Source organism: Callorhinus ursinus, unplaced genomic scaffold (assembly GCF_003265705.2).
Source record: "Callorhinus ursinus isolate GAN/ISIS: 27379988/994484 unplaced genomic scaffold, GSC_fseal_2.0 scaffold45, whole genome shotgun sequence".
Taxonomy (NCBI): Eukaryota; Metazoa; Chordata; class Mammalia; order Carnivora; family Otariidae; genus Callorhinus; species Callorhinus ursinus.
Window position 1 is genome coordinate 10,285,386 of NW_027397107.1, and position 23,272 is coordinate 10,308,657.

At 41.9% G+C, this 23,272-nt stretch overlaps 1 protein-coding gene across 7 annotated transcripts in view; it reads left to right on the top strand.

Annotated features, from left to right (window-relative positions):
• The window catches only part of SV2B (synaptic vesicle glycoprotein 2B), a 197,222-nt gene that overhangs the window by 98,589 nt on the left and 75,361 nt on the right, over positions 1 to 23,272 (top strand). For all 7 annotated transcript variants that reach the window (XM_073882282.1, XM_073882278.1, XM_025893228.2 and 4 more), the window contains exon 2: positions 15,744 to 16,585. In XM_073882282.1, the coding sequence (XP_073738383.1) occupies positions 16,045 to 16,585 (541 nt within the window). In that variant the 5' untranslated portion in view covers positions 15,744 to 16,044. The remainder of the gene's footprint in view (positions 1 to 15,743; positions 16,586 to 23,272) is intronic.

Consider the following 23,272-nt stretch of genomic DNA (forward strand, 5'->3'; position numbering starts at 1 on the left):
CACACACACACACACACACACACACACACACACACACACACACACACGTTACCTGTTTCCTGCAGAAAGAACATAGGGCAGAGGTTCTTGACCTTGAGTTAGCACAAAATTACCTGGAGAACCTGCTAATAAAACAGGTTTTTGTCCCCTTTTTGTTTCAAAAGATTTGGAATGGGGCCCAGGAATCTGTATTTAACTGGCGGGAAATGGTTCTGCTGCAGGTGATTTGAGGACCACACCGTGGAAAACGTTGGCCTGCCTTTCGGACACAGAAGAACCAAGAGGGAGAAAATTAGCATTTCAGGGAGTACTAGGCAAACATTAACATCTTAACAAATCAACCTGCATAATATAAATACATATTTGCAATGTGTAATATTATGGAAATTATTTGTATAATGATATGAATATATGATTTGCTTAGCATTTTCAACTACTATTATAGTGTGATCATTTTCTCTTTCTTGATAAGTCCTTCAAAAACACAATTTTTATAACGCCATAATATTTAACTGTATAAGTATGCTAACATTTATTTACCTATTTCCTGTTTTTTAATACATGCTTGTTTTCCAGGTTTGTTGTTCTAAGTAACGTTTTGATCAACATACATCTCCATACATTATTCTCTTGCTTTTGTATTTTCGAAAATGAAGAACCATTCTGAACATCCCTAGTACTTTCAAGGATTTAGTATTGCTTTGAAATACTTGTTTTTTTCTTCCCACTGAAAGATCAGGTGGTTTGGTTTGTGTTTAATAATCAATTGTGTCTCACACCTTGGAAACTAGCTTTCTGTTTTAATACAATGGAAATAGCTGGGTGATTCAGCTAAGAAGAGAGAGAAGTATATTTTCCATGTCATACTAATGAGCAAATGCTGTTGTAAGTAGGACAGGGGCAGTGATTGTGGGGAGACTCAGAGAATGCTGTCTCCCAATACCAGCCAGAGAAGTCTTGGTATTTTCAGCCCATGGATTGATGTAACCTACCCCAGAATCATCAAGCAGTGTGTTTCAAGTAGCACTGCAAGTGGCTAAAATACATGTTATGGCCAGGAAGTTCTTAACAAATAACTCAAGCCTTCCTGAGAACCCCTGCACCGCAGTCATCTCAGCGGGGAACTTGGTGGTAGTAGAAGGCCAGTTAGGGAAGCAAAGGAGTGAACGGGTCCTTGTGAAAGGTGGCATCTTCGGGATGTCAGCTGACCCGACTTTTTTTTTTTTTTTTTTTAACAGAGGTAAACCAGTTGGTCTATTTACAACAAATACAAGGGCACTCTGGCCCATGGGCCGTTTCAGAATTGTTTTCAGCCTGACACTGAATAACTATTAACCTTTAATGAGCAAACATTTTCAAAGACTTTCTATGGTTAAAGGCTCTGTGTTTGTTGTTGGAGATGCAAAAATAAGTAAAAACCCAGTGCATTATCTATCCTAGAATTGCTTACAATCTCTTGGCAGAGAGACACATAAAGAGTTACAATAAAATACGATAATAGAGATATGGGACCTCTTGGAGTAATTCTAAATGTTTAAGAATAAAGAGCCATCAAATTTCCCAAAAATGGCTTATCAGTTTGTAAATGTTGCTCTTATTATTTTTTAATTTTTTATTGTTATGTTAATCACCATACATCATTAGTTTTTGATGTAGTGTTCCATGGTTCATTGTTTGTACATAACACCGAGTGCTCCACACAGAACGTGCCCTCTTTAATACCCATCACCAGGCTAATCCATCCCTCCAACCCCCCTCCCTCTAGAAACCTCAGTTTGTTTTTCAGAGTCCATCATCTCTTATGGTTGGTCTCCCCATCCGACTTACTCCCCTTCATTCTTCCCCTCCTTCTATTTTCTTCTTCTTTTTTTTCTTAACATATATTGCATTATTTGTTTCAGAAGTACTAATCTGTGATTCACAGGTCATGCAAAATTCACAGCATTCACCATAGCACATACCCTCCCCAATGTCTGTCACCCAGCCACCCCATCCCTCCCACCCCCCCACCACTCCAGCAACCCTCAGTTTGTTTCCTGAGGTTAAAAATTCCTCATATCAGCGAGGTCATATGATACATGTCTTTCTCTGATTGACTTATTTGACTCAGCATAATACCCTCCAGTTCCATCCATGTCGTTGCAAATGGCAAGATCTCATTCCTTTTGATGGCTGCATAATATTCCATTGTGTATATATACCACTGCTTCTTTATCCATTCATTTGTTGAAGGACATCTTGACTCTTTCCACAGTTTGGCTATTGTGGACATTGCTGCTATAAACATTAGGGTGCACGTACCCCTTCGGATCCCTACATTTGTATCTGTATGGTAAATAACCAGTAGTGCAATTGCTGGATCTCAGGGTAGCTCTATTTTCAACTGTTCAAGGAACCTCCATACTGTTTTCCAGAGTAGTTGCACCAGCCTGCATTCCCACCAACAGTGTAGGAGGGTTCCCCTTTCTCCACATCCCCACCAACATCTGTCCTTTCCTGGCTTGTTAATTCTAGCCATTCTGATTGGTGTGAGGTGGTATCTCATTGAGGTTTTGATTTGGATTTACCTGGTGCCGAGCGATGTTGAGCACTTTTTCATGTGTCTGTTGGCCATTTGGATGTCTTCTTTGGAAAAATGTCTGTTCATGTCTTCTGCCCATTTCTTGATTGGATTATTTGTTCTTTGGGTGTTGATTTTGAGAAGTTCTTTATAGATTTTGGATACTAGCCCTTTATCTGATATGTCATTTGCAAATATTTTCTCCCATTCTGTTGGTTGTCTTTTGGTTTTGTGGACTGTTTCTTTTGCTATGCAAAAGCTTTTTATCTTGATGAGGTCCCAATAGTTCATTTTTGCCCTTGCTTCCCTTGCCTTTGGCAATGTTTCTAGGAAGAAGTTGCTGTGGCTGAGATCGAAGAGGTTGCTACCTGTGTTCTCCTTTAGGATTTTGATGGACTCCTGTCTCACGTTTAGGTCTTTCAACCATTTGGAGTCTATTTTTGTGTGTGGTGTAAGGAAATGATCCAGTTTCATTCTTCTGCATGTGGCTGTCCAATTTTCCCAACACCATTTGTTGAAGAGACTGTCTTTACCATTGGACATTCTTTCCTGCTTTGTCAAAGATGAGTTGACCACAGAGTTGAGGGTCCATTTCTGGGTTCTCGATTCTGTTCCATTGATCTATGTGTCTGTTTTTGTGCCAGTACCATACTGTCTTGATGATGACAGCTTTGTAATAGAGCTGGAAGTCCAGAATTGTGATGCTGCCAGCTTTGCTTTTCTTTTTCAACATTCCTCTGGCTATTCGGGGTCTCTTCTGGTTCCATACAAATTTTAGGATTATTTGTTCCATTTATTTGAAAAAAATGGTTGGTATTTTGATGGGGATTGCGTTGAATGTGTAGATTGCTCTAGGTAGCATTGACATCTTCACAATGTTTGTTCTTCCAATGCATGAGCATGGAACGTTTTTCCATTTCTTTGTGTCTTCTTCAATTTCTTTCATGAGTATTTTATAGTTTTCTGAGTACAAATCCTTTGCCTCTTTGGTTAAATTTATTCCTAGGTATCTTATGGTTTTGGATGCAATTGTAAATGGGATCGACTCCTTGATTTGTCTCTCTTCTGTCTTGTTGTTGGTGTATAGGAATGCCACTGATTTCTGTGCATTGATTTTATAGCCTGCTACTTGACTGAATTCCTGTATGAGTTCTAGCAGTTTTGGCGTGGAGTCTTTTGGGTTTTCCACATACAGTATCATATCATCTGCAAAGAGGGAGAGTTTGACTTCCTCTTTGCCGAGTTGGATGCCTTTGATTTCTTTTTGTTGTCTGATGGCTGTGGCTAGGACTTCTAATACTATGTTGAATAGCAGTGGTGATAGTGGACATCCCTGCCACATTCCTGACCTTAGGGGAAACGCTCTCAGGCTTTCCCCATTGAGAATGATATTCGCTGTAGGTTTTTCATAGATGGCTTTTATGATGTTGAGGTATATACCCTCTATCCCTATACTCTGAAGAGTTTTGATCCAGAAAGGATGCTGTACTTTGTCAAATGCTTTTTCTGCATCTATTGAGAGGATCATATGATTCTTGTTCTTTCTTTTGTTAATGTATTGTATCACGTTGATTGATTTGCGGATGTTGAACCGACCTTGCAGCCCAGGGATAAATCCCACTTGGTCATGGTGAATAATCCTTTTGATATACTGTTGGATCCTATGGCTAGGATTTTGGTGAGAATTTTTGCATCCATGTTCATCAAGGATATTGGTCTGTAATTCTCCTTTTTGATGGGGTCTTTGTCTGGTTTTGGGATCAAGGTAATGGTGGCCTCATAAAATGAGTTTGGAAGTTTTCCTTCCATTTCTATTTTTTGGAACAATTTCAGGAGAATAGGTATTAATTCTTCTTTAAATGTTTGGTAGAATTCCCCTGGGAAACCATCTTGCCCTGGGCTTTTGTTTGTTGGGAGATTTTTGATGACTGCTTCAATTTCCTTAGTGGTTATAGGTCTGTTCAGGTTTTCTATTTCTTCCTGGTTCAGTTTTGGTAGTTGATACATCTCTAGGAATGCACCCATTTCTTCCAGGTTATCTAATTTGGTGGCATAGAGTTGCTCATAATTTCTTTTTAATAATTGTTTGTGTTTCTTTGGTGTTCCTTGTGATCTCTCCTCCTTCATTCATGATTTTGTTGATATGGGTCAATTCTCTTTTCTTTTTGATAAGTCTGGCCAGGGGTTTATCAATCTTGTTAATTCTTTCAAAGAACCAGCTCCTAGTTTCCTTGATCTGTTCTGTTGTTCTTTTGGTTTCTAGTTCATTGATTTCTGCTCTGATCTTTATCATTTCTCTTCTCCTGCTGGGTTTAGGCTTTATTTGCTGTTCTTTCTCCAGCTCCTTTAGGTGTAGGGTTAGGTTGTGTATTTGAGACCTTTCTTGTTTCTTGAGAAGGGCTTGTATTGCTATATACTTTCCTCTCAGGACTGCCTTTGCTGTATCCCAAGGACTTTGAACAGTTGTGTTTTCATTTTCATTGGTTTCCATGAATTTTTTTAATTCTTCTTTAATTTCCTGGTTGACCCATTCATTCTTTAGTAGGATGCTCTTTAGCCTCCATGTATTTGAGTTCTTTCCGACTTTCCTCTTGTGATTGAGTTCTAGTTTCAAAGCATTGTGGTCTGAAAATATGCAAGGAATAATCCCAATCTTTTGGTATTGGTTGAGACCTGATTTGTGACCTAGGATGTGATCAATTCTGGAGAATGTTCCATGGGCACTAGAGAAGAATGTGTATTCCATTGCTTTGGGATGGAATGTTCTGAATATGTCTGTGAAGTCCATTTGGTCCAGTGTGTCATTTAAAGTCTTTATTTCCTTGTTGATCTTTTGCTTAGATGATCTGTCCATTTCAGTGAGGGGGCTGTTAAAGTCCCCCACTATTATTGTATTGTTGTCAATGTGTCTCTTTGCTTTTGTTATTAATTGCCTTATAAGAGTGGCTGCTCCCATGTTAGGGGCATAGATATGTACAATTGTTAGATCTTCTTGTTGGATAGACCCTTTAAGTATGATATAGTGTCCTTCTTCATCTCTTATTACAGTCTTTGTTTTAAAATCTAATTTGTCTGATAGAAGGATTGCCACCCCAGTTTTCTTTTGGTGTCCATTAGCATGGTAAATGGTTCTCCACCCCCTCACTTTCAATCTGGGGGTGTCTTTGGGTCTTAAATGAGTCTCTTGCAGACAGCATATGGATGGGTCTTTTTTTTAATCCAATCTGATAGCCTGTGTCTTTTGATTGGGGCATTTAGCCCATTTACATTCAGGGTAACTATTGAAAGATATGAATTTAGTGCCATTGTATTGCCTGTAAGGTGACTGTGACTGTATATTGTCTGTGTTCCTTTCTGATCTATGCTGCTTTTAGGCTCTCTCTTTGCTTAGAGGACTCCTTTCAATATTTCTTGTAGGGCTGGTTTTGTGTTTGCAAATTCCTTTAGTTTTTGTTTGTCCTGGAAGCTTTTTACCTCTCCTTCTATTTTCAATGACAGCCTAGCTGGGTATAGTATTCTTGGCTGCATATTTTTCTCGTTTAGTGCTCTAAAGATATCATGCCAGTCCTTTCTGGCCTGCCAGGTCTCTGTGGATAGGTCTGTTGCCAGTCTAATATTTCTACCATTGTAGGTTACATATCTCTTCTCCTGAGCTACTTTCAGGATTTTCTCTTTGTCTCTGAGACTCGTAAGTTTTACTATTAGGTGTCGGGGTGTTGACCTATTTGTATTAATTTTGAGAGGGGTTCTCTGTACCTCCTGGATTTTGATGCCTGTTTCCTTCCCCACATTAGGGAAGTTCTCTGCTATATTTTGCTCCAATATTCCTTCTGCCCCTCCCTCTCTTTCTTTTTCTTCTGGGATCCCAATTATTCTAATGTTGTTTCGTCTTATCGTTATCATTTCTCTCTCGAAATCTGCCCTCGTGATCCTGTAGTTGTTTATCTCTCTTTTTCTCAGCCTCTTTATTTTCCATCATTTGGTCGTCTATATCGCTGATTCTGTCTTCTGCCTCATTTATCCTAGCAGTTAGTGCCCCCTTTTTTGATTGCACCTCATTAATAGCCTTTTTGATTTCGACTTGGTTAGATTTTAGTTCTTTTATTTCTCCAGAAAGGGTTTCTCTAATAACTTCCACACTTTTTTCAAGCCCAGCTAGTATCTTTAAAGTCATGATTCTGAACTCTAGGTCTGACATCGTACTAATGTCAGTATTGAGTAGGTCCCTGGCAGACAGTACTATCTCTTGTTCTTTTTGCTGAGGTGATTTTTTTTCGTCTTGTCATTTTGTCCAGAGGAGAACAGATGAATGAGAGAACAAAATGCTAACAGGTTAACAACTTCCCCAGCAAATATACTCTCTACACATCAGAAAAGACCTGAAACCAGGGGAAAAGAAAGGGAAAGAAAGAAAAAAGAAAGAGAAAAAAAAGAAAAAGAAAAAGAAAAAGATAAAAACAAACAAAACAGAACAAACAAACAAACAAAAAACCAGAATATGATCAAATATGATCAGGCTAGTGCATAGATCAGTGCCACACACTAGATTTTGGGTGTATTTTAGTCTGTTAGAAGAAAGTGCCTCCTAAAATTTTAAAGGAAGAAAGACTTGTATATGTACAAAATAAGGGTTGATACAATGAAGGGATGGAAGATGACTGTAAAGATAAAACTTATAAAAGGTTTTATAAACGGAATTGATAAGAAGTTGTTTGACAGAAGAAAGAAGAAGATTTAAGAAAAAGAAAAAAGAAAAGAAAAAAAATGGGAGAGACTGTGATCAGGCAGGAGACTAGAACAAAGCCATACACTAGTGATTTAGGGTATATTTTGATCTGTTAGAAGAAACTGTATATCAAAATTTTAAAGAGAGAAGAACTTATATATATATGCCAAAAATAAGGGTAACTACTATGAAGGGATAAAATATGACTCTAAAAATGAAAAATAAAAAATGTTTTTTTAAAAAAGGGATTGATAAGATGTTGGTTGAAAAAGGGAAAAAGAAAAATTAAAACAAAAAATAGTTAAAAAAGTTAACTTTGAAAAACTAATGAATCATGGTAAAAAAGCCATGAATTCTATGTGCAGTATTCCCCTAGCGCTGGAGTTCTCCCGTTCTCCTTGATAGGTAAACTTGGTCTTGGGTTGCTGGCTGTTCCTGCTGACCTTCTGGGGGAGGGGCCTGTTGCCGTGGTTCCCAAATGTCTTTGCTGGAGGCCGAATTGCCCTGCCCTTGTAGGTCCGGGCTAAGCAAGCTGCTTGGGTTTGCTCTCAGGAGCTTTTGTTCCCTGCAAGCTCTCGGCACAAATTTGGAGGACCAGGGTGAAAATGGCAGCTTCCCAATCTCCGCCCTAGAGGAGCTGAGAACTCGGGCCCCGCTCCTCAGTGCGCCCCCAGAGAAAAGCAGTCAATCACCCCCATCTCCCCGGTCTCCGGCCGCACTCCAAGCTCACCCTGCCTGTGACCGAGCGTTTCTATCTCTGGCACTCGACCCCGTGTGTCTCCACACCCAGCAGATCCCTGCAGTGCGCTCCCGTGCCGCTCCTCCTGGGGGAGGGAGGGGAGTCTCCCCCGCTCTGCTGCTTCTTGGGTCCCTGCTGGAGGCGCAGTGGCCCGAGTGGGCTGGGGATCACAGTTTATGGCCACCCCGAGCTGCAAGCCCGCATCTCGGCTCCATCTCTGCAGCCGGCTTCCCCGCTCTCCGATACCTGGGAGCTCTGCTGCACTCAGGCATCCCCGGTCTTTCTGTGACCCCGAGGGTCCTGAGTCCACACTATACCGCGAGGTTTCCACCTCCTGCTTAGCCACTGGAGTGACGTCCCTCAGCGGAGCTGACTTCTAAAAGTTCCGATTTTGTGCTCCGTGGCTCTATCACTTGCCAGTAGTGGCCGTCGGAGGCCCCCTCCCCCACCATCTATCCTCCGGAATATCGCCTCGGATTCACTTCTCCGCACGTCCTACCTTCCAGAAAGTGGTCGCTTCTCTGTTCAGAGAGTTGTTGCTACTCTCTTCTTCGATCTCCTGTTGAGTTCGTAGGTGTTCAGAATTGTAAATGTTGCTCTTAATTTAAAACAAATACTATTCCTAGGTAATAAACTAATAACAATTATGTTTTAAATGTTACTTTGATGGTTCAAAGCATTATGACAGATACAGAAGAAGATGTTGAGTCTGATACAGGAAAGGACTTTAAGAAGTCACCTAGTACAGCCCCTCCTTTTAGGGACCTCAGAAAGTGAGTGACTCATTCAAGGTCCCCCAATGACTTGATGGTAGAGATAAGACTATAATTCAGGTCCTCTTTCCAGTGGTCCAGTGGTCTTTCTCTTCCACAGCATACAGTATTATATACTGAGTCCCCCTGCCCTCTCTTAGTACTCATTTTTGGTATGACCTACACAATTTGTATGAGAACTTAAGGAAGAGATGTCTGGAAAGCTAAATGACACATTGGACATCTCATTAGTACCCACCAGAGTTTGTTGACTTCATTATCTCTTGTTCATGTAAAATAGAATTCACTATCTTGTTCATATAAAATAACATTTACTCAAGTTATACCTTTACATGCCTCAGTTCCCACTAAACTCCTGCCAAATAGTTTCAGGCGTACCCAAGTCTAGCTCATGTATTGGGGTAGTAGTCCTTCCGGTCCAGGTTATCCACCATTTTCTTCTGCCTTGATTCACTGGGGTGAATCTCCCTTCAAGGCCAATTGCAACTGAGGGTACAGCTGCTGCTGAGGGGGACAACCAGTGGGCCCAGCTTTCCAGGGGTGGGTGCTGAGGACACTAGTATCTTTGCTAAGGGGACCATCTTCTATTACTGCTTGTGCTAAAGTTGCTACATTCCAGGCTCTTGATACATCATGAAGATTTGACCGACTCTGGTGAAAAATCTGAGTTATCCCTTCCTCCAGTTGTGACCCACTGGGCTGTTACCAGGCTGTGCTCCCCAATTCTCTCTTACAATAGGAAGCTCTTGGCTCCACATGCAAATAGACTTTGGGATGCTCACCAACTGGGCTCCCAAGACATGAGAAAATCCTAGGACTAATAGACCTTTGACTCGAAGCATAAAATCAGTACCTAACTGGAAAAGCCTGGATTTCATGGATGTTAACAGAGGTTCCAAGGAAAAAGAGGCTGTGGTCATGGGAAACACTGATTTCAACAAGTGAAATAGATTTATTTTGGTGGGGGAAAGAACAGCAGCTTTTTTTTGAGGTATAATGTATGTAACGTTAAATCCACTCATGAGTGTACAACTCAATGACTTTTTAGCAAATTTATGAAGCTGTGCAACCATCACTACAATCCAATTTTAAAACATTCCTGTCATTCCCCCAACCCGAATTTCCTTAAGTTTACTTACAGTCAATCCCCACTCCCACCCCTGGCCCTGGGCAAGTGCTAATCTACTTTCTGTCTCTGTGGATTGCATGTTCTGGACATTTTATATAAGTGGATTCATGCGATATGCGGCCTTTGGCATTTGGCTTCTTTGACTTGGTACGTTTTTGAGGTTCATCCGTGTTGTAGTATGTATCAGTACTTTGTGCCTTTTTATTGCTAATGATTATCCCACTGCCTGTATGTACCACATTTTGTGATAGACGTTTGTATTGTTCCCAGTTTGGGGCTGTTATAAATTATATTGTTATCAGCATTCTTAGATTAGTCTTTGTGTGGGCATTTTTTTTTTAAATTTCTCTCAGGTAGATACTTAGGATGGAATTCCTGGCTTATTTTGTAAGTTCATGCTTAACTTTTTAAGAAATGTTAAAACTTAACATTTTAAGAAACTGAAGGAGCCGAACCATTCTTCATTCCCAGCACCGATGGATGAGGGTTCCAGTTCAGCACATCCCTACCCACCCTTGCTATTGTCTGTCTGTGGATTGGAGCTGTTCCGGATGTATATGCGGTGCAGCTCATTGTGGTGTTAAATAGGTATCTATTCAGGTCTTTCACAGACTTGAACCTAGCAATGTGCAGTTTGAATCTCCAGAAGAGAATAATGAATAGGGTATGCCATGTTTCCTAAACTCAAATAAGCTCTTGGAATTCTCTCTCTCTTTTTTTTCCCCTGAAATGAGCTTATGAAAGAAAGGCTTAATGTTCTAGAGCACACATTTTGGGAAGCATTACATCATTCTATTCTAGTATTATTTTTAGCTTTGTTCTTGGTGATATTTAATTACACACAAGAGTTTACCACCCAGTGATGCTGAGTCGAATAGCACAGACTCAGAGGTTCAGAGAACTTGAGAGGTGAGGAGAGAGGCTGACGAGGTTAGGTCTGGCTTGCATCTGAGAGGCAGTGGTTTTCATGAGGAATGAAATGTCAGTTTGTTTTTCTCTGTACTTGGTTCCCCAGCACGGCCCAGATGGACCCCTACATCTCAAGTGGAGCTGGGCTGGGCTCAAGCTGAGATGCTGGCTACACTTTAATTGTCAACGCTCAGTCAGATAATGATCATAATGACAGCAACAACAATGATAATCAGATCAAATTTACATCAATCACATCTGTGCCCGGCACCATGCTAAGTGCTCTTTGCGGATTATCTCACGTGCGTGCTTTTGTTACAACGATTTTATAGATAAGAAAATTGAGGCCCGGAGTGGTGAAGAGCTTGAGCTCAGGTCATAGGGCGTGGCAGAGTCAGGACTTGAACTGGGACCCCTCTGGGGCCCCTCTGATGCCAGAGTTTGTGCTCTGTGTCCCACCACCCCACCAAAAAGGCAATCTGAAAGAAGTCTGGAAAAAGATTTTTGTTTGTTTTAATTATACAGCAACTGGAGGATTCCGGAAAGATTTCCAGTATAGAGTTTGCTTCCCGAACATCACCACCTTCCTGGTTGCCTCACCTTCTCCTTGTCCACTGACAGGAAATGCATCATCTGTTCTCCTGTGGGAGTCTCCTCGCGTCCATCCTTCTCTTCCAGTCCCACGGCCACCACCTTTGTCCTGGCCTCACCACACCTCTGGGTTATTACCCTCCCCGCCATGAAAACTTCTACCTAGTTTCATTGTTCCCAGGTTTTCTCTTAAAATCCAGGTCACCTATCCCCACCAGGGAGATCTTTCTAGATCCCTGCTCTGTGTGACACACTGCTCTGCTCACTTCAACAACTGTCATGGCTCCCTTTGGTCAAAGGAGGATTCCCAGTCCCTGAGCAGGGCATTCGGACTGACTGCTCTTCACTTCCCCACTGTATCGCTGTAAGTCTCCCTCCTTGGATCGACTGCTGTAGGCAGGTGCTTCACTGCTGCCCAAACAAGCTAAGTCATGTTCTCCTCCATGACTTTGCTGATCTTGGTCTCCAGCGTGCAGTGGCCTCCTCTGTTCTGGCTTCTCTAAGCCCTTTTCTGCCCTAAACAGTCCCCAGCCTCTAGGATGCTGTTCCAGCACATCCCAGCCCATAACAACCTGTCTCTTTTCTGAACCCCCTGGGAGAGCCTACGATTGTGACATCTTCAGCATCAATCTCGTTTACTGTGAAATGAATTCGTAATAATAGTCCTTGCCTCATAGGGTTGCTGTCCTGGTTAAAAGACCAGGATACACACGATACACTCAGCCTAGTACCTGGCACAAAGCCACAAGGCAAGTTTTATAAAAGATACTATTATTAATAATTAAGATTGTCATTTTTATTATTGCATGATGCTTTGCATTGTTTCCTCTGACTCTTCCATGAGGGGCAGATGTCTTGAGAATGGGGTTCAGGTCATGTTGTATCTATCACATTGCCTGAAGCACCAGAGATTCTGGGGGATGTTCGTGGAGGATGGGTGCACAAAGCCTAACCTGGGGGTCAGAGCCTTGATGCTCCTCTTGGCTGTGTAGACAACTCGCATGTGACCTTGACTTGTCTCTTTGGAGTCCAGTCTCTTCCCGTTGTACCCCTCCCTAAGGTTCTTTGTGAACCTGCTTCAAATCCAATCCCTGATGGTCAGTTCTCTGTGTTAACTTGGACACCTTTTTTAATCCTCCCTAGCCCTCAGTTTTCTGCATCCATGAAATGGAGAGAATGGTTTTGCTTCACGATTGGCTGTGAGGTTAAACAATTATTGCTTTTCAGTTAATAGGTGCTCTCATGCTTATTCTGTTATTGCTGGTTAGGTGATAAATACTCGGCTTGTTAATGTTGTTGAGTGAATTTTTTTCCTGGGGCTGCCTTAACCAAGTACAACAAAGTGTGTGGCTTAAAGGAAGAAATTCACCGTCTCATGGTTCTGAAGACTAGAAATCTGAAATCAGGGTTGGTTCCTTCGGAGGGCAGTGAGAGAGACTTCTCTTCTAGCTTCAGGTGGCCTCAGGCATTCCTTGGTTTGTAGATGACACTGTCCCCGTGTCATGTCATCTTCACTCTATTCAGATCGGTGTCTGAGTCCAAATTTCCCCTTTTTATAAGGTCACCAGTCATCCTGGATTAGAGACCACCCTAATGATCTCATCTTAACTCAATTACTTCTAGAAAGACCATATTTCCAAATAAGGTCACATTCTGAGGTACTGGGGTTAGCAGTTCAATATACCTTCTTGGGGATTCACATTTCAACCCATAACATTGAAAGTGATTAATGGTTGTATTCTCTGGAAAATGCTTTGCTGGAAAAATAACTTGGCCTTTCCCAATGGAAGAGAAAATGACCCCACAACACCCAACAGTGACTCCTCCCTACTCGAATGCACTTGCCATTCGCAGAAGCGCATTTCACTGGATCAGATGAGTGGAATTGGATTCGACAAAGATCTACTTCTTTTCACAAAGCAAGTCCCAGGACCTCTGCCCCTTGTGACATTTCCCACATATACTTTTAGAATTGCAAATCTATCATTTCTGGTTCATGACATTTTTTTGCAGAGCCCGCAGGATGGAAATAACACACCAGATCTCAGGCAGTTGGCATTCTTTCTGTTTTTTTTTTTTTTAATAGCACTCTGCAAAACTCTCATGCTGTTTACATGTGATTTATATTCCCTGTGGTTCCTAAATGGATATAATAAAAACAGATTTAGAATATTAATCTGACATGGTTCAGGCCAGCATGGTCCAATACAAATTTATTTACTGGGGATGGTGAAAAATCTGAAAAGATAAAGTGAGAATCAGTCCTTAGTAAATCTTTCTTGCTGTCTCTTATGACACTGTTCCTGAGAAGGCCGTCCACTGGGGTTCTTGGAATATTTGTGGAAAATGTAGGTTTCCAGGTCCCACCCACCACTCTGCAAGTTCTGAGTCTTTGGAGGAGGGGTCCTGGGATTTGCATTTCTAATAAGTTCCTCAAGCCCCTGTGGTTCTGGCCCACCCTTCGTTTGAGAACCACTCGTCTCTGGCATCGCCCAGAAGAAATATGTGTTGTTGTTGTTGTTTTTTTTTAAGATTTTATTTATTTATTTAAGAGAGAGAGAGAGAGAGCACATGGGGGGGAGGGTCAGAGGGAGAAGCAGACTCCCTGCTGAGCAGGGAGCCCGATGTGGGACGCGATTCTGGGACTCCAGGATCATGACCTGAGCCGAAGGCAGTCGCTTAACCAACTGAGCCACCCAGGTGCCCCTGTGTTTTGTTTTTGAGTCACTGAGTTCCAGAGCTGGAGTCTGTCCAGGGCTGAAGGTGAAGAGAGCCAGGCAGGTAGGCGTGGGGCAGGGGGATGAGTGTGTCCAGTCCATTGTGGGATGGCATCTGCTGAGCATGGCAAAAGGTCTGTGTGGATTTCAGATGGGACAGGGAGGCCTGTAAAAGTTGACAGCACATACACACAACAGTAGGTGGGTTGAGCTGGGGAGTGAGTTCTGGCAGCCCCAGGGAAGGGGTCCAGCAGCCAGGGAGAGCTGAAGTGGGGTCAGGTGTCTGGGAGGGGCCCTGCCTCCACCCCTGAGGGTTGCTCAGGGAGCACCTGGGCCTCCGTGTCCCTCTGGGGAGCTGTGTGAAAACTCAGACCCCTGAGCTTGAACCAGCCCCTCTGCATGCTCGGGAATCTGCATTCTAAAGCCCTCCAGGTAATCTATGTGACAGTCCCTCTGGATGGCGTTTGGGAAGCACAGGGACCATGGAAAGAACTGACTTTGGGAATCAGTGGGTCTGGCGTTGAGTTTTAGTTGTTTGATCTTGACCTAACTCCAGCTGAGCCACAGTTTCTTTGTAAAATGAAAGTACAAATACTTTCTTCTTGTTGTTTTGATCATTGTGACAGTTAGGGAGAAGGGACGTGACACATTTAGCACAATTTCTGGCACACAGTAGGCTTCATGAAGTGGTGGCTCCAAACCTTGTGAGAACTGAGATTCTAAGGATGTGATTGGAACAGGGTGTGCCAGTCGCTGGGCGTGAGAATCAGCAGGCGGCGTCGGGGATTGACCTTGGCTCTGACAATACTGGGTCCTGGTTTCTACATTTGGGACTAGGAATAAAAAAAGAGTGACAATCATGTCAAGGCTAAAATAATATTTCCCACACAGGTCCCAAGCATTTTATGAACAACCTCGTGAGGTAGCTAGTATTATTATCCCCATTTTACAGATGAGAAAACAGAGCCTCAGAGGGGCATGAGAATGGTCATGCAGCCCTGATGTGGCAGCATCAAGCTTTCCGGCTCTGGGTCTTCAGCAGCGTTTCCTCCCCGGTTATGCCAAGTACAAGGTCAGGGGGGCCCTCAAACCATCAAAGTGCTGAGTCTCCAAGTGAGCCAGGCCTTCGGAGAAATGGTCCTGGAGGTTTGCCACAGTATTCTAGATATAAAAATCGTGTAGCAACCTCATAACAAAGTTAGAAAAGCTGGCATTTTTCTAACAGAAGCTGAGCTGTAATAAATCTGTCCTGTTGCCAAAGGCTTGATAAATTCTAACAGAAAATCCCGTAACACAATATCGTCTTGTATTGAGAATCCCTTGCCCACTTTCTGCTTCCTTCTTGCATAAGAGTTGACCCTTTTCGTAAGTTAATCAGCACCTCCAAAGACCTCCCTGACCACTGTTGTTTCTTCCCTTCCCCTTTGTCTCACTGATTCAGTCCTTATTCATTTGATACAAATCCAAATGTCTAATCAAGATTTCCTCCACCTAGCACCTGAAGCGCTGGCATGTGTAAACATATTTGTTTAATTCTGAGAGTATTTTAAGAATTTCTTCATTTTATAACACTCTTCTTTCCCTTTTCTCTACTCCCAGGGCATAACCTTCAGTGGCAGAACAAATCAGGCCAGCTAGCAAGCTGCCAAATCCTGTGGGCTTCTTGTCAAGGAAAACAGCTGACCCCATTTCTAATCAACCTCTCCCCACAAAACTCTGCTGGGTCACTGAAGGAGACCAGACCAGAATTTGAAACTTTCCAAAAACTTCCAATATACACTGAATGCAAAAGGATACTTACACTGTCTTTGCATAAATCTGCTCTGTTTGGGAGATAAGGGGGAGAATCGCCCAAGAAGTCACACGAACAGATTCTACCTTTAACGCCTCTGCACATATAATGGATGATGGTTATCGAAACAGCCCAAACCTCTACCACAGTGCAAGAGATATAGCTCGAGAGGCAACCCGGCAGTCCCGGAACCAAGGAATGGATGACTACAAGTATCAGGACAACTATGAGGGGTATGCCCCCAATGATGGCTATTACCGTGGCAATGAGTCCAACCCAGAGGAGGATGCACAGAGCGATGTTACAGAAGGCCACGATGAGGAGGATGAGATCTATGAAGGCGAGTACCAGGGCATCCCTCACCCAGATGATGTCAAGGCCAAGCAGGCCAAGATGGCACCCTCCAGGGCAGATGACCTTCGGGGCCAGACTGACCTGATGGCCGAGAGGATGGAAGATGAGGAGCAGTTGGCCCACCAGTACGAGACCATCATTGATGAGTGTGGCCACGGGCGTTTCCAGTGGATCCTCTTTTTTGTCTTGGGTTTGGCTCTGATGGCTGATGGAGTGGAGGTGTTCGTGGTGAGTTTTGTCCTGCCCAGTGCAGAGAAGGACATGTGTCTGTCCAGTTCCAAAAAAGGAATGCTTGGTAAGTAGAAATTTCCAAAGATCATTCTCTTTGTGGCATTAAATTATGAAGGGGAAAGAGCAGTTAAATTTATATAGTACCTGTCACTATTGGGCACCTTAAATCTATCACGATGCCCTTGCAATGTTCTCATTTTACCTCCATTTGCCTTTAAGGCATTTTTATCTCAGAGAAAATTAATTGGCTCAAGTTTACCCAGTTAATAAGTATTAGAGCTTGGATCCCTGCTCAAGTCTGTCTGACTCTCAAGTTCTTAGTTCTTTTTCCAAATCTTACTGCCTTTTTGAGAGTCAGACTTCTCTCATCTTCATATTAAACCACCTTCCATATTGAAAGGGCAAATACATTTTGTGAGTGGTAGACCAGAAGGCCTCTTCCACTCAGTCCTCTCTGAGTCCTTCTAGAATCGGATGGCGTCTGCTTCCGGTTTCTCTTGTATGTAAGTGTCAGTGGGCTGACTGCCCATGCACCTTGGGGATGCATGCTGGGCTGAGCTTACCCCTAGATCCCCTGCAGGCCATTGGGAATCACACTGTGAAGCACAGATGGATTCCACAGGATGGAGGACCAGCCTTGCAAATCAGTAATGAGACGGGTACCGTGAGAGCCAAGCCTCAGATATCAGGGCCTGAGACAAAGAGGATTTTGTGAAGTTAGAGAGAGGATGGGTACCAATGGTGTGGTGTAGAAGAGATTCATCATAATACAGACAAGGATTTGTCTTGATCATTAAATGTCTTGGAAACATATCCATTCTCTAAATGTAAAGTCCATGCAATTGATTATTTAGCAAGCATATAGTTATCGAGAACTTACTATGAGTCATGTTCTTAAGAACTCTCAAGAATTCAAAACTTGTCTAGCAACTTAATTCATTCACCCAACAAATATTTATTATGTGTATACTGTGTGCCAGTCTCTGTGCTCAGGCCTCGGGAAGAAAATATTGAACCAGATAGACATGGTCCTTGTCTCTCGAGGGACTCACACACAGCAGGACAAACAGGCATTAACAGACAGAGAGTTATTTAATTACTGTAGAGATAAGTGCTATGAAATATTTTGTACAACTCTCTTCTCTAGTACTTGCTTTAAAGAAAGCATTGACAGGGGCACCTGGGTGGTGCAGTCAGTTAAGCAACTGACTCTTGGTTTCGGATCAGGTCCTGATCTCAGGGTCCTGATCTCAGGGTCGTGAGATTGAGCCCCTCATTAGGCTCTGTGCTCAGTGTGGAGTTCGCTTCAGATTCTCCCTCCCTCTCCCTTGGCCCCTCCCACTCATGCTAAAATTTCCCACTAAAATAAATAAATCTTAAAAAAAAAAAGCAACTGTTGGCAAACATTTTCTATAAAGACCCAGATAGTAAATATCTTAGGCTTTGCAGGTGCAGATAGTCTCTGTTACCACTACTCAACTCTGCCTTGGTAGCACAAAAGCAGTTATAGACAACACACATGGGCATAACTGTGTTCTAATAAAACATTATTTATGAAAAAAGACAAAGGGCCAGATCTAGCCTATGGCCTGTAGTTTGCCAGCCCTGATTTAAAGCCCCTCTAAATAAGATTGGGATAGAAAATAAAGAAAACACCTGCAATAAAGAGTTGTTCCTGGAAGCTTTTAAAGTTTGTTTAATCTATTTATGCTTAACTAAGGGACCATTTAAAACGATTAAACTGTGTTATATATGACTAGTAGGGAACCGAAAGAGACTGAGTATGTACAAACAGAAGGAATGACTTAAGGAGCAAGGCTATCAGCCAAAATTTTTAAATACCATTAGAATTTTAGTTGCTTTTTAAAATTGTATTTTTATTGAAAAAATTCTGCTATGTGATTTTAAGTTCGAATCCTTTTTTTTTTTTTTTTTTTTTTTGGTAAGGGCAAAAAACAAAACAAACCCCAAGCCCCAAACAAAACCATACAGTCCCCAATTGATCTAAACATTTGCAAGGCCTTAATTTGCTTTGTGGTATTTTCAACTGAAACCCTGCGTCCCTGTTAGGCCAAACTGGCAATGTCAGTAATGATTTCATGCCCTCTTGGTCTCTCCACCACGTTGGTTTCTGGCAACCTCATTAACAGAGCTGCGGCATGGTTGGAGCTCCTGATGGCTCCCAGGGCAAATGCTTGGAGTCAAGGGAATGTGGTCCTAATTTAGAGAACTCATATTTGTGCAATTTTACTTTTGGTGTTTGCCAAGAAGACATTATGACTCAGCGCAAGAAGGGCAGGCAGACTACCTGAGCAGAGATGGACTTCCTATGCATTTATGGGCCCCCCTGTGTGGTCAAGGGAATGGATCTGGGGTGGTAGATGATGGGAAAGTCTCCAAGGACTAGCATTTCCACATGCTGTTTCATATGACCTTCATGGTCACCATGGTGGTTAGAGGAGTTTCATCCCATTTGTACATGTCAGGGAACATGGAGAGCTATATCCTAGGTTACATAATGATTGCTGGAGCTGAGATTTCAACCCAGGTTTGTCTGATTTCAAAGTCTCCTTTCATTCTGTTCCACCATCCTGCCTTTCTTTCCTACATGGTCTTTGGAAAAGAGGTCATGCCATGGGGCAGGCCTTCTTTCCATGTCATCAAGCACCCCGTAGATTGCTTAGAGAACCATAGATTGCTTCCAACAGAGAGGTGGCATGGTGTGAGAAATGATGCTGTGGGTGCTAGAGTCTGGCCACTGGCTACGCCATTTACCAGTTAGTGACCTTCATAAATTCTCTTTGTTTCCCATATGTGGAATAGGGTAATAATACATTTCTTTCTTTTTTTTTTTTTTTTTTGGTGAGGACTAAATGAGATAAGGCTGATAAAGCAAACAGCCCTGCATAAGGCCTACACAACTGTTAGTTCTTGCTATTTTGTATCTTGACATTCTCTTTCCCTGCATTTGGGACAAATTATAGTTGCAATGACATAATGGAGTGGCATGCACCCTGGAGCCAGGCAGCCTGAATTTGAGTCCTTGCCCTGACAATTCTTAGTAGGGTGATTTGGGGAAAATGGCTTAGCTTCTCTGTGCCTTGGTTTCCTTGTCTGCAAAATGGAGATGACAATGGGATTTACTTTATAGGGTTTTGTGAGGATTCAATGAGTTCTGTGCTTTTAACTTGCCTAAAACGGTGCTTGTACATAATTGGTGCTCAAGATATCTTAGTTCTTTTGTTATTATTATTATTGTTTGTTATATATAGTTGTTGTTACTAAACTGATGACTTGGTAATGATGAGCCACCCAAATTCAGGGCTAGATCTTCTCAGGTGATGACATTGCCCATTTTTTTCAGGCCAACTCATTTTTTACAGACTTTTAAGCCGCCCTACGTGGGCTGGTGACAAGGCCCCCTCTTTTCTGTGCTAACCCAGTTCTTTCTCTTTTTCCTTTCCCTGTGTGTGTGTGTGTGTGTGTGTATGCTTGTGTGTGTTTAAGACTTAATTTTTTTAGGGCAGTTTTAGGTTCACAGCCAAATTGAGAGGACGGTACAGAGATGTTCTGCATGGCTCTGTCCTTATAGACATGCCTAGTCTCCCCCATTACCAATACTCCCCCCCACCAAAGTGAAACATTTGTTATAATTGTTTAACCTATGTGGACACATAATTGTGACCCAAAACTTGTACTTGACTTTCAATTTAGGGCTCACTCTTGGTGTTATACGGTCAATGCATTTGGATGAATGTATAAGGACATGTATCTATTATTACAGTATCATACAAGGTACTTTCACTACCCTAAAAAATCCACTGTGCTCTGCCCATTCAGCCCTTCCCTGACTCCAATCCCTGGAAACATCTGATTTTTTTTTTTTATTGTTTCCATAAGGTTGTGCCTTTTCCAGAATATTCTATAGTTGGATCATACAGTATGTAGCCTTTTCACATTGGTTTCTTTCAATTAGTAATGTGCATTTAAATTTCTTTCATGTTTTTTCATGGATTGATAGCTCATGTCTTTTTAGTGCTGAATACAATCCCATTGTCTGGATGTACCACAGTTTATTTATCCATTCACCTGCTGAAGGACATCTTGGTTGCTTCCAAGTTTTGGCAACTAGAATAAAGCTGCTATAAACACCTGCATGCAGATTTTTGTGTGGACATGGATATTCACCTCCTCTGGGTAAATACCAAGGAGTGTGATTGCTGGATCATATGATAAGAATACATTTAGTTTTGTAAGAAATGGCCAAACTGTCTTCCAAAGTGGCTGTGCCATTTTGCATTCTTGCCAACAATGAATGAGATTTTTTGTTGCTCCACATCCTGGCCAGCCTTTAGCATCCTTGGTGTTCTGGTTTTTGGCCATTCTTATAAGTGTGTTTCCTTGTTGTTTTAACTTGCCTTTCCCTGAGGACATACCACGTGGAGCATCTTTTCATATACTTATTTACCAAATATGTATCTTCTTCTGTGAGTGTCTGTTAAGATGATAGCCCATTTTTAAATTAGGTTGTTTCCATATTGTTTTAGGAGTTCTTTGTATGTTTCAGGTAAGAGTCGTTTAACAAGAAGTGTCTTTTGCAGACATTTTCTTCCAGTCTGTGACTTTGTCTTCTCATTCTCTTCTTGACTCCTGAACTTTTAGAAAGATGAGAGTTGAGCTCCTTCAAGTGCTGCATTTTAGTGGGTCACTCATCTAGAATTGTCTCACTTGGGGAAGAAAAATTCTGTGAAAATATTGTTAGCACTGAAGGCCCTGCCCTGCTGACTGTCAAGCGGTTGGTCTCCTTCAAGACAAGGAGAATGCATCATTTGTTAATTAAAATCTTCCTTCATTTTTATTTTTAAAACTACTGAATATTATCACGTGCCTGGGATTCCCTCTGGCTGATGGCCACACAAAGCCAGCAACTCATAGCACTCAGTGAGTTTTATTCTTTTATATATGTGTGCTAACTTATTAACATTATTACTTGAAGGGCATCTTGGTAGCTTATTATAAAACAAGAAGAAAAACTCTGCATACTACTTTTCTGGGCTAAGAAGTATTTTTCATGGAATAAAACTACTTTGTTTTCAAAATCACGACTTCCTTACAAACAGTATATCAAAGAAAATCAAGGCAAGCCCAGTGCTCTCAGTAACTGTTTTCAGAGTGCAGTTCAGAACATTTCAAGAATAGATGGCTCTAGCAAGGCCTGTCTGCACACTGCAGGACAGAGAAAAATGCTTTTATTATTTAAAGTCCATTTTAAAAAGTTAAAAATTGGGGTGGGAGGATATGCAATACTTAATGTCCAACTGTACCATGTATTTAATTAAATTTATTTTTTTTTGCAGTTTTACATTCTGCTTTTTTAAAATTTAAATTCAATTAGCGAACATAGAGTACATCCTTGGTTTTTGGTGTAGTGTTCAATGATTTCATTAGTTGTGTGTAACACCCTGTGCTCTGCTTCTTTTTTTTTTTTAACGCAAATGTAGTTGACACAGATCAATGAGTTTTATTCTGAAGGCAGAACTAGAGCCCACACAAAAGATATAAACTATAAAACAGCATGGGGCACTTGCAGTGTCACATCCAATATTACCCTTTTGGCCCAAAGATGAAGAAAACAAAGGCCGTGTAAGGGATGGAGCCTGAGATCAGGCTGCTCTGAAGTCTTTTCTCTGAGATTCCATGATCTTAGGTGGTGGACGAATGAATTCACATTTCTTTTTGATGCCCTTTCAGGTCCCACTGATGTATATTCCAGTTATATGTAAAAAAGTCATTGAAAGAATTGACGTTAAAGGTAGGTAGTTCAGGATTGTGTTTGGTGTTTTCAAATGACACCTTCTTGTTGGCATCTCAGTGCCTTGTTCCCTTGCATTTAATGCTGGGGATGTGTAGGGCAAACTGTTAGCATCCTCCTTTGCCTGCCTTGGGTCCACTGATGCCAAAGTTTCTCCACAATTGCAAAAATACTCCTTAAGCAGCTGGATTTTAAGGCGGACTCTTCCCACCTTCCTGCTGCCCAAAAGAAAGAGAGTCCCATTTTCAGGCAAAAGTTTCATTTTTGCCTTCAGGATTTTGATTTCCTGGAAGGGTCTAGCTGCTTGGCGTGTATTTTATTGGCTCTTAGTTTTTCTTGCCATCTGCAGTGTGACAGTTCAGGGAGTCCTATTCTTCAGACAGTAATTTAGAACCTCACAAGGGACCCCTGGGGCTTGGTGTCTGCATGAACTATAGGGCAGACGCGGAGCAATGTCACACAGGATGGACTCATTAGAATAAATTTTGAGCTCAATTTCCACAGCAGCTCAGAGGTGCCCTTACTACTCTGCTGTCACGGAAAATTATCCTTTAATTGTTTTATGTGTGAATTCGAGGTGAACATCAGGGCAGAACATGTGATTTATGAACTACTTTTTCTTTAGCCCTGAATTCAGAGTATCAGTTCCTGAAAGGAGGGCCACTCTGGGCCCCGGGTCCTGGCACAAAATATGTGCCCAGTAAATACTTACCTACCACCGTGAAAATAAATACTAATGATGGTGAAATCCACCGCTAGGAATATATGTGTGTGTGTGTTTTATTGTTCTTATTTAGATTTTTTAGATGATGGGATTCTTTAGAAGAAAAGCTAAGAGATCCCTTCACAGAGTCCACCCTCACTGCCATATTTAGGCTTGATTCCACAGGCAATGGGGGGCTGTTTAATGAGGAGCTATCAAATGCCTTTGAGGAAGAG